The sequence below is a fragment of the Brassica napus genome, chromosome C4 (assembly GCF_020379485.1).
Source record: "Brassica napus cultivar Da-Ae chromosome C4, Da-Ae, whole genome shotgun sequence".
Classification (NCBI taxonomy): Eukaryota; Viridiplantae; Streptophyta; class Magnoliopsida; order Brassicales; family Brassicaceae; genus Brassica; species Brassica napus.
This window is the reverse complement of record NC_063447.1, coordinates 10203291-10218416: the sequence shown is the minus strand read 5'-3', so window position 1 is coordinate 10218416 and position 15126 is coordinate 10203291. Positions and strand designations below refer to the sequence as shown.

General features: G+C 39.6%; 4 protein-coding genes and 1 non-coding gene across 5 annotated transcripts; 3 read left to right on the top strand and 2 right to left on the bottom strand.

The window, feature by feature from the left end:
• Positions 1-1754: 1754 nt before the first annotated feature.
• On the top strand, positions 1755-2254 carry LOC111210402 (CLAVATA3/ESR (CLE)-related protein 42). The gene has a single exon (XM_022710769.2). It carries the CDS (start codon positions 1913-1915, stop codon positions 2177-2179), a length of 267 nt encoding a protein of 88 aa, XP_022566490.1. The 5' UTR covers positions 1755-1912; the 3' UTR covers positions 2180-2254.
• Positions 2255-6551: 4297 nt separating this feature from the next.
• Positions 6552-9547, bottom strand: LOC125585104 (receptor-like protein EIX1). Its single transcript, XM_048753533.1, has one exon. The coding sequence runs from the start codon at positions 9384-9386 to the stop codon at positions 6660-6662; it is 2727 nt and encodes a 908-aa protein (XP_048609490.1). The 5' UTR covers positions 9387-9547; the 3' UTR covers positions 6552-6659.
• A 1001-nt stretch (positions 9548-10548) lies between these two features.
• Positions 10549-10622, bottom strand: TRNAT-AGU. The gene has a single exon. It is a non-coding gene; the product is annotated as a tRNA-Thr (tRNA).
• Positions 10623-10729: 107 nt separating this feature from the next.
• Positions 10730-13288, top strand: LOC125585105 (translation initiation factor eIF-2B subunit epsilon-like). The gene has a single exon (XM_048753534.1). The coding sequence runs from the start codon at positions 10880-10882 to the stop codon at positions 13055-13057; it is 2178 nt and encodes a 725-aa protein (XP_048609491.1). The 5' UTR covers positions 10730-10879; the 3' UTR covers positions 13058-13288.
• A 207-nt stretch (positions 13289-13495) lies between these two features.
• LOC106386068 (phosphatidylinositol N-acetylglucosaminyltransferase subunit C) lies at positions 13496-14849 on the top strand. The gene has a single exon (XM_013825961.3). The coding sequence runs from the start codon at positions 13831-13833 to the stop codon at positions 14752-14754; it is 924 nt and encodes a 307-aa protein (XP_013681415.1). The 5' UTR covers positions 13496-13830; the 3' UTR covers positions 14755-14849.
• Positions 14850-15126: the final 277 nt, after the last annotated feature.

Below are 15126 nucleotides of genomic sequence, written 5' to 3'. Positions count from 1 at the left end.
CAGAGAAGTTTCATGCACCAACACCCTAACCACCATCAGCCGAGATGCCAATGCTCTCGTCAAGGTTTACTTAAGTGAATGCATAGGGCTACCGACACATCACACACTACTTTCATTCACCTTGAAATGCCAAAGATCTCTTATTTATTAGCCACACGACAGCGCAACCTTTTTTTTAAAAAAAAAGATTAAAAATAGATTCAATAAATTCAGTTTGAATTTTTTTGACATCCAATTCATAAAATCAAGTGGTAGTTGTCTAGTTGAGGTTGAATTGTTCTGAAAAAAAAATAGCTTCAACCAAATCTGATATATATGAGAAAAGAGAACACCACAACTTTTTGCTTCTTTGGCAAGAGAATACATGCATATTCATGCATATTCTTGGATCTGCAAAAATATATGAGATGCAGAATCCCAAAAAACTATCTCGTAAAAGGTGAAATGAGACTAACTCAAAATCAAACGTTGAGGATTTGTAATTATGTTCACCAAGTCTGAGAAATCTATCTCTACTTGTATCGTAGTGATATGTAAATCTTGTAATTAGGACATTGTCCATAGAAATTCTTCTCTCTTTGCATGGAGAGCTGAGAGACTTTTGAGACAACTTTGTAATCCAATACATTCCACTTCCATCTGATTTATATAGGTCCACGCTAGTCTACTAACTGTACCATAATTGACCCATTAAACATTAATGTGGTAAGTTGGGATACGGGATTCCATGGGAACAAAATACAATTGTATTAGTGAACAGAATAAATATTTAGTTTAATATAGTCGGGCCTGAATATAGTATTACTATATACTCCTTCTGTTTTATTATAAGTGTCGTTTTAGGTTTTGGCACAGGGATTAAGAAAACAATTAATTTTGTACATTTCCTATAAAAAAATATTATTACCTATACACCTAACCATATTTCAACCAATAGAAAAATAAATTTTGCATAAAATTAATAAATTTTGCATTGAAAATCGAAAACGATACTTATTTTGTAACGAAATTTTTTTTCTAAAACGACAATTAATATGAAAAAGATGAGTCTTCCTTTTATCGTGAAACTGATTTTTTACCTAATTTAGGAGAGTATACTCGGGAAGATCAAACAAATCTTTTGACAAGTGATATAAAAGTGTCCAAATAGGAACATGACACTGATAAATCTTGTCATGGAATTTGGAAGAGAGTCTTTGTCTTTTGTGGCTAATTTTCCGTAAATAATTTGTTCTCGTTCTCCTTTTTCTTCGCCCCTTTTCCTTTTCTTTTGTTTGAATTTTCTTGTTAGTTGATTAGAATCCCGGATGAGATGAGAAAACAAAAAAATGATCGTCGGCTTGTGTTTGTCTCGGAACCTCCAAATCAGATGGTCAAAGTCGATAGATATCTGTTCACCTATAAATAGTAAGCTCTCTCAGTAATGTAAATTATAATTAATATTTTCAAGAAGTTTATAATATCGTTTAACCAAAAAAGAAGACGATGAATTTAATATTGAGTGTTTAATATAAAAACGGACACCATATTTAAATATGCTGTACCCTTTTTGATTTTTCAGTCTCCATCAATCCTCAAAGTTCACATTCAGACTACAGACAACGTAAATAAAAAGGCGTACCATCTTTGCTTTTTCTTTTTATTTCCTCGCTTACTTTCCACGCATTATTACACCAAAAGAAAAGAAAATCTACATACACAATCTCACACATCTCTCTCTACGAGCTCTAGTTTTTGTTTTGTTAAATATTTTTTTTGGTCTAAAGTTTTGTTAAATATTAAAACTCATTTCTTGATCTTCCAAGAGCTCCTCAGTTCAAAATGTCTCACGGGAAATAAACTTTTTTCTGTGTGTTGTTGTTTTCTTGTATTATTGAATACACATACAATCTTATATTTGGTATAACATGTGATGAGATCTCCTCACATCATCATTCCACTTCTTCTCTTCTTCTTCCTTTCTCTAGTCCTTCAAAGCCATCAAAGAACCACTGATCAAACTCATCGGATCGGCTCCACTGATCAACACGTCAGTGATGTGGCGGTGACTTCGCCAGAAGGGACAAGAAAAGAGAAGTTTAGAGTTCGGCGGCCCATGACCACATGGCGGAAGGGGAAGATGCTCAATGACAATGAACACGGGGTCCCAAGTGGTCCAAATCCCATCTCCAATAGGTAGAAATGTGTAATATGTTTATTACAGAGCTTGTTGTATGAATATTTTGCCTAGTATTCTAGTGTATCTCTTTGCTTATGAGGTCGCACGTACAAAACTCATCGAATGTTACCTGACTTTTAATTCAAAGTTTGAAACTTTGAAACTTTGAAACTTCCAACTTTGCAGATAAAAATTGTTTTTGGGGGAGTTACATGAATATAGAAAGAATAGACATGTAGATATATCACATAGATATTATGTTACTGTAATTTCAGTATGTCCAAATTAAAGTTTGATTTCAAACGTGTGTCTAAACAATCCATGACAGGGTATTAGTTGAACTAATTTAAGCGAGTGATCTCTAGATGAATTTGCGAGAAAAAATCTCTAAAAGAATTTGTCTCTCAGCTCGTAGAATTATAGTGAGACCCTAAAGTGTGTAAAACACAGCACCAGTAATAAAACGAGATTATTTGACAGAATATTAAAACTTTACGTGAAGTTTTTACATCCTTTTAATTGAAAAAACGAAATTACGTCCACATGCCTGGGGATCCCCCGGGTTATAAGAAGGGGTAGAAACAAATATGTACACACACACGCATAAACATATATAGACAGACGTGCTTATAAAGGGTTTGGACCGTTTTCCAAATTCAGTATGCTTTATGCTTCCCCTTTTATTTTCTTCATTCCTAATGAATTTTCAATCTCCCATGCACAGAATGACAATCGCACTGTCACGTATATGTGTGTGTGTACGTTTCCCCTTGAAAGATTCATTATATATTCGAAAAGTAAATCGTGGAACACCGAAGACGCTAATCTATTTGTTTCGATTCTCGAACAAGGCCATTGAGCCAAACCAGAGCAAAATGAAACAAAAGACAAGAATCTTGAGATATAGAAGAGCTAACGTGGGTGGATTCAGACACTTATTGACTTAGTTCCCAGCCGGTTCAATTATTAATTTAGAAAATATAACGCAATATGTATAAAAGTCTTTGGGTCATGCATGTCGCATTAATTAATAATCACAAACCAACCATATAAAATGTTGATTTGTATAATTATAAATATAATACTTGGTGAGTTCAGAGGCACATGCATTCGCGAACCTGCATTGGTTGTGTGTCAACGAAAGCTAAGTGATGATGAGTAGTACTGAAAAGTATACTTTTGTTTGGGTTATAATCATATTGCAGATTATAGGTAATGATGAACAAAACCAATGCACTTGTTCTTTGGTTTAAAACTAGTTTAAAAGTTCGTCAAATTTAAACAGAGTTCATTGGTCTTTCGTTCGGTATTATTACTCTAGTTTGCTAAAAACTTGCTGAGGAAATTAAACTTATCTCTATTTGGTTTGATAATTGATTTTTTCTTTATTGTAATACAGTCTGGATTATTCTTACACACCACGAAACAGTAGTTACTGCACATGAGTTTGTCATTATATTCTTCAAAACTATGTACTGCATGCTAAAAAGGCAAAATAAAACTGGAAAAGAAAAAGATGAAAGTGGCAAAATGAAATAAAAATGAAATCTAAAAACGGTATAGTTTTTGCGTGTAAAGGAGGAGAAGACAGACCTGGCATCCAAAGCTGCGTTGAACCATCATTTTCTTACTTTCCCTTATCGGTTTATATATTTCTAACATGGACGGAAATATGTTTGGTTGTAAAGGATGCCAGGAAAAAATATCATCATTACATGTTAAAATGGAGAGTCTATGTTTTGGCTACGTCGTACCTGAGAAAAAAAACAATTATTCAGCCGTTTCTGAAATAGATTGTGCGAATATTTATTCAAAATGACTAAAGAATCCGTAGATTGACACAAGTTCAAAGCAGATTTGGAGGGAATTCACACAGTCGAGTGATTTTTTAGATTTATAACCTGTATATATTCCTTGCACTTTAATATATGTCCTGATTCTCTTGTTAAGAGAGGACAAGTCCAAAATTCTTTATCATCTCATATAAGACATAACCAGTTGGTACTATCGGATTCTCCCCAAATCCATAGTGACGGCCAAACTTGATTTAATTTGAATGGGTCATGTTAAGAAAAAAGAACCGCGGAGTTCTTGATATAATTCATAACTATTTTGGTGAGGCACTATTTGCAAAACATGGACAAGACAAAAAAAACTTACCAGTAAATAGTGTAGCTTTACAAAAAGCTTCCCCCGTACTTATAAAACAAAGCCCCAAGTCTCAGCTTTTGAAGCTATTTCAAAATGATACTAAAAACTTACATTGACCTTAATTTTCTCAAGTTCCAATAAGTAAAAAAGTAAAAGCGATGGTGCCAAAACTTCTTAAATCAGTTTGTTAAAATAGTTAAAACGTTAGTATAAATTATTGCCTCGGAAAAGAATATCGTATGGGCTATGGTTTGTAAGACCATATCCAATGTATTCCCTTATTTTTACCTCTAAAATAGAGCATTTCTCCAATGTATTTTTTTATTTTTGCCTCTATAAAAGAATATTCTCAAAAGATTCTATTTTAATTTTACAAAAGATACATTTTGTTTATAAAAGTTGATAACTAACCCTATTTATTTTTAACTTTTAAAATATTTTCATAAACTTATGAATTTTTTAAAACTAAATTTTTGTTAAAAGTCTATTATGTAAATAAAAAATGTTATTATACTCATACAAAAACTGTATTTCTCTATAAATATAATTATTTTAGCTATAAACTATAAAAATTTGAAAGTTAAAGGACTATTTTGAAAATAAAAAAGTATGACTCTCTAATAGAGGAATGCTATTTTTTCCTCTATAAATAGAAGAAAAAAATAGCAATCTCTATTTTAGAGGTGGAAATAGAGATGAGATAGAACACTTTTACCTCTATTATAGCATATAGAGGTGAAAATAGCTAGGGGTTGGAGATGCTCTAACACCCGGTTGATTATATTATACTTAATCAACCGACTCATATAGCACCAACACTTCTTAGTTTCAATAGGTTTCCTAGTTTTCAACATTTTAGTTTAGCTTGATACGTGTGAAATATTTTGTGATCAAACAGTGAACGAAGTTAAAGGAAAAAAAGGAGAATCAAATAATTAGCTGATTATATATTGCAGAAATTAAAATTTTAAAAATATGAACAAGGCACCTTTATTATCTCTTCAGACGAGAGAGAAGAAAAGGTAAGAATAATAGCAAAAGCTATCTCATGCTGCGATCAATGTCAAAAGAGAAGAAAAGCTTTCTTAATTGGAATAAGTCAATAACATATTTGCATAATAAAATTATGAATGTGAGTTTGTCAACAACTAAAATGTGGAGGTCTACTTTGTCAACAAGTAAAATATGGAGGTCTACTTTGAAATATTTCTCAATTTCCTACCGTAAGGGGGTAGAATTGGAATTTAGTAAAAGCACAAGAGAAATGGGTTTCTCGTTCAAATCCGACTCTCGTCGTTACTTTGGGTGATTCCCATTCGAGCCTCTCTCTCTCTCTCTCCAAGGTACCATTTTTTTTTCTTCTTTGCGTTGGGATTGAATCTTCCTTCTGCCATGGATTGACCTTTAATTGATTTCGATTCTCCTAGATGGAGACGGAAGTGAATTATGATTGTCGATTGGTGAATAACGATCCTAGACTTACGAACGTTATGTGGAAGAACAATTTCAAAAACATAAACTTTGGATTAAAGAGAGCTTTACGGCCTTAGAAATAGGAGAAAAATCCTCTCTTTTTTACAATATTAACGTTGGGCCTTGGAGCTAGTAGCTCTGTTGTACACATCCATGGTGTGGATTGAGTGCTTACGGTGAGAAAATTTTGGGATCATCTAGCTCAGAGTATTTGCTGAGCAGCGTGTAAGTGGTTCTTCTTGCTGTGATTGATTCCTTTTCCACCTCGAGTTTAATGTTATTGGTTTGAACTTCTTTAACTCTTTTGAATATGGGTTGATATGCCGTTACTTGTCTGATCCTGTATACTATTTTCAAGCGAATGGTCACTGTCACATATGTGAGAAACGTATTGATTGATGATTGTGTTATTTCCATCTTTACATAGGGTAGGTAAGTTGGTTTCTTTATATTGTGTGTTCTTCACTTCTTCTGCCCTTGTCTATCTAATTGTAGGGAGTAATTAACTAGTGTGAGTTTTTGCTTCAACCTTAGGGACATTGGACCAGGATCTCGGAGCCAGTTGGGGGTAGACTCTCTCTCATAGCGTTTGGCTCCTCTGCTGTGCTTGCTGGCTTCCCACTGGGACTTAATGGAAAGTAAGTCTTCAGATTTCTTCAAGATCTTCACTTTTCATGCTCTAGACCAAGTTGGCAAATCTACAAAAAAAATTCTGAAAATGTCATTGTTTATCCGATTGATTTGTCTTCAGTGGCCAAGTTCCTGTAAGTGGATACAACTTGATCAGCTTAGAGCTGATAATTTTATTATTATTTGGGAATCATCAGGTACATTATCTTCGTAAGCCACTTCTTAGTACCACTACCGTATGTTGTTACTACAACATTCTCCTATTAACGTCTTGCGGACATTTTTTAGGAAGTGGTTTCCCACAGAGTAACTCATTTCCAATGTAAACGGACGGATCTTCAAACTTCAGAAGCATCGGTATCCTCCCTTCCAGCTTATTGTACGATAGATTCAGCTTCTGCAGAGAAGATATCGCTGCCAAGCTCTCAGGAATGGCACCAGACAACCTGTTCCTCGATAGATCAAGCGTCTCCAACCGACCAAGTTTCGAAATCCCCCCGGGAATCCTTCCCGCCATGGAGTTTCTTGATAAATTCAAGATCCGGAGGTAAGAGAGGTCCAAGATCTCCGCTGGGATCTCTCCGCTCAAGTTGTTTCCAGAAAGATTTATGCTGTTGACAGTCTCTTGGTATTTACGAGCTCTTGTGACGACGAAGACAAGGTTCTGAAACACCTCGAAGTTTGTTGTTCCGCGAGCAATGGCTGTGAGGTTGCTGATGCATTTTGGAACCGGGCCTGAGACTTTGTTTCCCGAGAGATCAAGAATGTGTAGATTGGGAGCCCTGCAGAGACCATCTGGGATTTGACCGTCTAAGGAGTTACTTTGGAGGCGAAGCATGAAGAGAGAAGACAGCTTACTCAGCCACGACGGCACTTTACCAGTCAGCTTGTTTCCTCCGAGATCAATGTTTGTAAGACCAGAGCAGTTCTGAAGCGTGTCTGGGATTTCACCTCGCAATGCGTTCTGGTTCAGAAGCAAGACGCTGAGAGAAGGTAACGCGCCGAGAGAGGCTGGTATCTCGCCTGATAAGCTGTTCTCAGAGACGTCGATTCCGTAAAGCATGAAGGAACGGTGCCAGCAGTTCGGGAAGCTACCGGAGAAACGGTTGTTTCTTAGTGAGAGGATCTGGAGTCCGGAGACTTCGCATAGAGACGACGGGATTGATCCGGTGAAGCTGTTGTGAAAGAGGTATAGCTTTTCCATTCTCGGCATCAAGACGTTAATGTTGAGTGGAAGAGGACCTGAGAAGTTGTTCTCGTAAAGACGAAGCTCTGTTGCTTTTGTTTTCCAGAGAGGGAAAGGGCCTTGGAAGCTGTTGGAGCTTAAGTCGATGGTGTTTAAATTAGGGAACGCAAGGTTTTGAGGTAATGTGCCTTTGATTCTGTTGTCTGCTAGAATCAGGTACGTTACATTGGAAGCTATACCGGAGAACCAGCTGTGTGGTATTGTGTCTGCAATACCAGTGTTCCTGAGTGTGACAGAGTTGAGTTTGGTTTGTACTTGAAGCCACATTGGGAACTTAGGGCCGATCTGGCAGTTCTCGATGTTGATCAGCTCCAGTCTGAAAGGAGGAACCCATGTGGACGGCACCTTAAAGACGAGAGATCTGTTTGGTTCAGTTGTTAGACGGAGGCTTTTCAGGCTTCTGAGATTGGCGAAATGAGACTTCAGGAGAACACCTTCCCATGTGTTGGCCATCAAGTCTAGATCCACAAGCTCCGCAAGCTTCCCCAAGGTTTCCGGGATGTTCCCGTTCATGGCGTTGAAAGAAAGATCAAGTTTCTTGAGTGACAACATGTTTCCTATCGAAGAAGGGATCGAACCCGTGAAGGAGTTGGATGAAAGATCAAGAATCTGTAGATTCCTCAACGCTCCGAGAGACTCAGGCAATGTCCCAGCTATCTTGTTGGAGCTGAGATCGAGAAAGACCAAGCTGTTGTATTTGGTTTTGGAAGAGGCGTCTAGAAAGCCGTTGACTTGACCGTTGAGTTCGTTTGCAGAGAGGTCTAGATACTTCAGTTGAGGAAGCTCTCCAAGAACCGATGGAACTTCTCCCGTGAGTCCCAGATTATTAGACAGATCTAGTGTCTCTAGAAGCTTGAGGTTCTTGAATCCGGAAGGTATTGATCCCTGGAGAAAATCCCATCTGAGGAACAGCTTTCTGAGGCTGGTGAGATCAAAGAGCCAGTTGGGTATGGGCGAGCTCAGAGAGTTTTCAGACAAGTCAAGAACTTCAAGGAGTTTCAGATTCGCAGATGAAGGCAAGGAGAGAGGTAAGTTCTTGATCTCACAGTTGAACAAATGCAACTCCTTCAGCTTCGTGAGTCTAATGAAGTCCTGTAACCAGGTTTCACCGGCGCCGCTTAGATTCACATACCCCATGTTGAGGTAAGTCAGTGAAGAAGGCAGCCACTTGAGGTCGCTTGCGCGCAAAGCAAACGGACCAGAGTCACTAAACGACTCAGCGTACAGGTCAAGAAACTCCAGCTTCGACAAGCTCCCAAGACTCGCAGGAACTTCACCGGAAAACGATGAGGAAGAAAGATTCAAATACCTCAGAGTAACGATGTGTCCGATGAACTCAGGGATCACCAGGCCGTTGAAGTCGTTTGAACTCAAGTCAAGGTAGCTCAAGAACTTGAGACGGGTCAGAGACTGATGGATCTTACCCCGCAAGCAACCTCTTTTATACTCATCGGAGTTCACTGCTTGACTCGGGTTTCTGAGATCAATATTGACGACGTGGCCGGTCCGGGCGTCGCAGAGAACACCAGTCCAGTTGCAGCAGTCTTGTCCGGACCAAGAAGAGAGCCGACCGGAAAGATCGGTAAGTGATTGTTTGAAGGTGAGAAGAGCTTGTCTCTCGGTGGATATGCATTTGGGAGTAGATGCTGATCCGGAATCAAAACTATTGAGAAGAAAGATGAGAATAAAAGAGGAGAAGAAGAAGCTTGGCTTGAGTTTGAGGTCCATACTTGAGCTATGTTTTGTTTGTTTGTTTGGTTTCTTTTGTCAAAACGTTTATATAGACGTTGAACCGCAGACGTATTAGACCAGCATTTTGTATAATACACAAACCGATTCATGTGCGTATTTTTCTACGCCTATATCTGTATCAGATACGAACGCGGTTTATATTGTAATGTAGTATTATTTAAATATGAATATGGACACGTGAAAAATGGCTGGCGTGCATCGAGCTTAGTGCAATTAGATATTTGATCATTACATGGCTCGTGGTGGTGTTTTGTGGGACGACCACTCTTGTGGATTCATACTAGAGCTTTTAGATATTTTTTGGGATCTTGTCTACTATACTCATGCTTAACCGAAGCAATTCCCCCAAATGGGCTTCTTAAGCCCATAAAAATATTTGTAACATTTTTGGGTGTCTCTCTATGGACTTTTAAAGGCATCCAAGTGTTACCCTCGCGATGATATGTTACTCGTTAATTACATTGACACCGGCTTGTGCAGACAGAAGAAGCGGATGGGTTTTCACAATTGTGGTTTCAACCGCCATTGCACGCATGTCATTTAGCTGCTTATATATTCTTCAAGTACCATCTTCTACTTATGACATCCATTTACGCATTATTCATGAACCTGTAATTATCCTTTTCTATCAAAACTATAATCCAGTCCAGCGTGGATTGGAACATAGGGGGATGATTGGTAAGTGCCGTAACTTTATATTTTTTGCTGTAGAATTTAATCTGTAGATATATTTGCTGTAGCTTTCCTTGTTGTAAATTTCTAAAGCACTAATTTTTTGTTCTAGAAATAAAGCTCTCTACAGCCATATTTTAATTTTACAGAGATTTTTTTGCTGTGAGTTTTTTAAGGAAAGCAAAGCTCGATTGGTTGACATATATATAGCTGTAGACTAAATTTTGGCTGTCCAGAGCATCTACAGCCCCAACCAATCATCCCCAGTGTCTATTATGTCTCAGCACGTACCACTCAATAGCCAAAAACATTAACGGAATCTCTGTAATGAAGAACTCTAGCTGTCTGTAATAAAGACTGTTGAATCTCGGTCCTCCTTTTTGTCAATAATCAAAACTTTGAAGCGTTAATATAGTTTCGGGAAAGTTGTATGCAATGCAAAAAAAATCCAAAAAATAAACATATATGCTTTCATTGAGAGTTGAACTCAAGACCTCCCGCTTACTAAACGGGTGCTCTAACCAACTGAGCTATGAAAGCATTTGGTTGTGGAATCATTAGACCGTATAAGGTTGATTACTATTTCTTAAAATACTTTAGCCGTGAAAATACATAAAATGATAAATTTGCAAATAGGACCTTGACATTTCTCAAAAAGAGCCCATTTAACCCTCATCTCTCTATTCGAGCTTCAGTTTTTATCACTAGACTCGGGGAGGGTTTTAGGTTTTCATCGAATCATCGCGAGAATCTCCAATCGAATCGAACAGTGAGAGAGGCGATATCGGATTCAAGAGATGGGTGCTCAGAAGAAAGGCGGCGCTAGAGTTTCCGACGACTCCGAGGAGCAGAGCCGTCAACGTCTCCAAGCCATCCTCCTCGCCGACAGCTTCACCACCAAGTTCCGTCCCGTAACCCTAGAACGCCCCAAGGTACTCTTACCCCTCGTAAACGTCCCGATGATCGATTACACCTTGGCCTGGCTCGAATCCGCCGGAATCGAGGAGGTTTTCGTCTTCTGCTGCGCTCACTCGACGCAAATCATCGATTACCTCGAAACCTCCGAGTGGCGCACGCACCCGAACTTGGTAGTGAGGACGATCGAATCTCACAAATCGATCAGCGCCGGAGACGCCTTGCGTTACATCTACGAGCAGCAGACGGAGACGTCTCAGATCCAAGGCGACTTCGTCCTCGTCAGCGGGGACACCGTGAGCAACATGCCGCTCGCGGATTTGATTCAAGAACATAGGGAGAGGAAGAAGAGAGACGAGAAAGCCATCATGACGATGGTTATCAAGAAGTCGAAACCTTCCTTGATCACGCATCAGTCGAGGCTAGGGACTGATCAGCTCTTCATCGCCGTTGATCCGTTAACGAAGCAGCTTCTTCATTACGAGGAGGATAAGGTTGATCACGCGAGAGGGAGTGTTTGCTTGGATAAGTCGTTGATGGAGAGTAATCCATCTGTTTTGCTGTATAACGATATGCAGGATTGCTACATTGATATATGTTCTCCTGAGGTGCTTAGTCTCTTTGAGGATAACTTTGATTACCAGCATTTGCGGCGTCATTTTGTGAAAGGTGTGCTTGTTGATGATATTATGGGGTATAAGATCTTCACTCATGAGATTGGCTCGAGTTATGCTGCTAGGGTTGATAATTTTAGAAGCTATGATACTGTTAGTAAGGATATAATCCAGAGGTGGACGTATCCTTATGTGCCGGATATCAATTTTGGTGGGAACCGTCCTGTAAAGCTTGGGAGACAAGGGATATACAGGGCTTGTGATGTGGTTCAGTCACGTTCTGCTGTTGTTGGGGCTTCCACTGTTGTTGGTTATGGGACAAAGATTGGGAATGGGGATAGGATCTTGAACTCGGTTATTGGGAATGGATGTTCTATTGGGTCGAACGTGGTGATTGAAGGGTCTTACATTTGGAACAATGTTACGATTGAAGATGGGTGTGAGATAAGGAACGCTATTGTCTGTGATGGGGTGAGAATCAGAGCAGGGGCGGTTTTGGAACCTGGTGTTGTTCTGTCTTTCAAGGTTGTGGTTGGGAGGGACTTTGTTGTACCTGCGTATTCAAAGGTTTCGTTGCTTCAACAGCCGATGAAGGAAGACAGCGATGAGGAGCTGGAATATGCTGACAGTAGCAGCGGGACTGCAGATCGTTTGTCTGGTTTAAGTTTGGAAATGGAGTCCAAAGGATCTGAGCTTGGTCCTGATGGAGCAGGTTACATATGGGAAGTATGTGAAGGGGCTCACGATGAGGAGTGGAAGCATTCTGTTGCACCAATCCCTGAGGATAAACTCGCTGAGATCACTCAGGCCATGGATGATTATGATGACATGGAGGACGAAAGTGTTGTCCCGACTTCTGGAGAGTTGAAATCTGATGCTGATAGTATCAACACTGATGTGAATGATCCGTGTGATGACTATGGTTACTTTGAGAAAGAAGTTGAAGGTACCTTCTTAAGGGCCGTTGAGGAGGGTATCAAAGTGGAACTTGGAGTTTTGGAGATTAACTCACTCAGGTTGTCATACAACATGGAATCAGCGGATTGTGCTGGAGCAATATTCTACTCTATGATGAAACTGGCTGTTGATACTCCACATAGCTCTGCTAGTGAGCTATACAAAACCGCCTCGAGTATCATTGCGAAGTGGAAGGGACTTCTTGGGTTCTATGTAAAGCAAACCGATGAACAAATAGAAGTGATAATGAAGTTTGAAGAGATGTGTCAGGAAACTGCCAAGGAGTTGGGCCCTTTGTTTGCTCAGATTCTGCATGTTCTGTATGAGAAAGATGTGGTGCAGGAAGATGCGATAATGAGATGGGCTGAAGAGAAAGCGGGCGCTGACGAAGCTGACAAAGTTTACCTGCAGCAGTGTGAGACGTTCATACAGTGGCTGAAGGAAGCATCTGAGGAGGAAGATGAAGACGATGATGAAGAAGAAGACTGAACCGATAATTGATTATTCCGTTTGAAAGCCTCATATTTTGATTGATCACTTGCGTTTTGAGTTTTGAGAGATGCTCTGCTTTAATCAACAACCTTATTTTATATGTTTCTTCTGTTTAGTGAGATACTGTCTCAGCCATCGAGTTTACAGATCTGCTTGACATGTATTTTGACTAGATCTCATGTTTAGCTATCTTTTCTCGACTAAAATAATCAATGCTTATTCTTAAAACTTGATCGAAGCAACATGAGTTAACCGATAATTCTCAGTTAGTAACACCTTTTCTGTATACTAATGTAACAGGGAAAACACCCAAAGCTTACTTGTATTTATACTCTAAGCTGTACTTAATGCTATTGACATACCAACCCAAGTATCAGAATCCACACAAAAAGCATATAATCAATGAAACATCTCAACTTTTATGAGTATCTCCTATTAGAACAACAAGACCTTAGGAAGGTAGTAGTTGTCTAGGTACCTTTTACGGTTACCAGACTGAAATTCACATAACCTTTAAACAGTATTATCTGAAAATAAAGCCTACCTAATGGGTTTAGCTTGTAAAGGCCCGTTGTGTTTGGACCCACAAATGCATAAGAATCTGAATTAGTCTAAGCTAAGACAGAACACGAACAGATGTTAAAGCTTTATTTCAAATAACTCCCCTATACTTTCTCTTATTACAAAACGCGACACAAATTCGCAAGATCTTCTTTTCTTCCTCTCCATTAATCGCTTCTTCGACACACGCTCACTGGAGAATCCCCCAAATGGACAATTACCTCGCCGGAAACTCTCCTCCTCCTCCTCCTCCCAGACCCAAATGGCGCAAAGTAGCCTACGGAGGGATGCAGATCGGATACGACGACAACTACACCGACGAAACCTTCCTCGAGGAAATGGTAATGAACGCCAACGTCGTCCGCCGCGACTTACTCAAAGTGATGAAAGACTCAGTCTCAATCTCCCAATACCTCTGCATCGTCGCCCTCGTCGTCCTCGTCTGGTTCCACACTCTCCAATCATCTCTCGACGAAAGCTCCCTCCTCCTCCTCGATCTCTCCCTCCTAGCGCTAGGCTTCTTGGTCCTCCTCCTAACCGAAGAGAAAATGCTCTCTCTGCGCCTCCTCCTGCGCTACGTAATCAACATCACGTTCTTCACTACAGGACTCTACGTGTTAGCTCCCGTCTACCAGACGCTGACGAGATCGATAAGCTCTGATTCGATCTGGGCCGTGACTGTGTCCCTCCTCTTGCTCCATCTCTTCTTGCACGATTACTCCGGGTCCACGATCAGAGCCCCCGGAGCGTTGAAGAGTCCGAGTTTGACGAGCTGTATATCGGTTAACGCTTCGGTTGTTGCGTCGGTGTTTGTTGCTTCGAGGCTTCCTTCGAGGGGACATGTGTTCGCTGTGATGCTCTTCTCGCTCCAAGTGTTTCTGTTTGCTCCTCTTGTTGCTTACTGCATCAAGAAGTTCTCGTTTGGGTTGCATTTGGGCTTCTCGTTTGCGTTGATGGGTTTGACGCTCTACTCTGTTTATGCGCTGCATAGGCTCTTCTTTGTTCTGTTTCTTGTGCTTGTGGTTGTTGTTAATGTTGTGTGCCCTTATTGGTTGATAAGGATGCAGGAGTATAAGTTTGAGATTAATGGTCCTTGGGATGAGGCTAAGCTTTGTTTCGACATTACTGATTGATTAATTTTTTTTAGTAGCTAAACATTGTTTTGATATTATTCTTTTGTAGTTTGTATGAGTGATATTTAATAGACTTGGTGCCTTGGTTTGTTCCTGTTAAGATTCTTTAGATTGAATCTAGTCAGATTTGCAAATTGATTGAAGAACAAAGTACGAAAATAAAACAACTAGACACGAAAGCTTGTTTACTCGGACTTCCTCAAATGTGAGGGAGTACTATTCTCACTGGGTCTGGTCGCAATCCACTAGAACCGCTCAAGAACTTGAGCTCTGATCTTGACAATTGAGTTTTCTCTTTATTTCTCTCTTGACTAGCTGATAATGTTACAGTCTCATATCAAATCTCAGTTTAAAAAACGACCAGGAGGATAT

What these genes read in the sequence shown, in the direction of transcription:
- LOC125585104 (XM_048753533.1), bottom strand. Translation starts at nt 9,386, where the DNA reads ATGGACCTCAAACTCAAGCCAAGCTTCTTCTTCTCCTCTTTTATTCTC.
- LOC111210402 (XM_022710769.2), top strand. Translation starts at nt 1,913, where the DNA reads ATGAGATCTCCTCACATCATCATTCCACTTCTTCTCTTCTTCTTCCTT.
- LOC125585105 (XM_048753534.1), top strand. Translation starts at nt 10,880, where the DNA reads ATGGGTGCTCAGAAGAAAGGCGGCGCTAGAGTTTCCGACGACTCCGAG.
- LOC106386068 (XM_013825961.3), top strand. Translation starts at nt 13,831, where the DNA reads ATGGACAATTACCTCGCCGGAAACTCTCCTCCTCCTCCTCCTCCCAGA.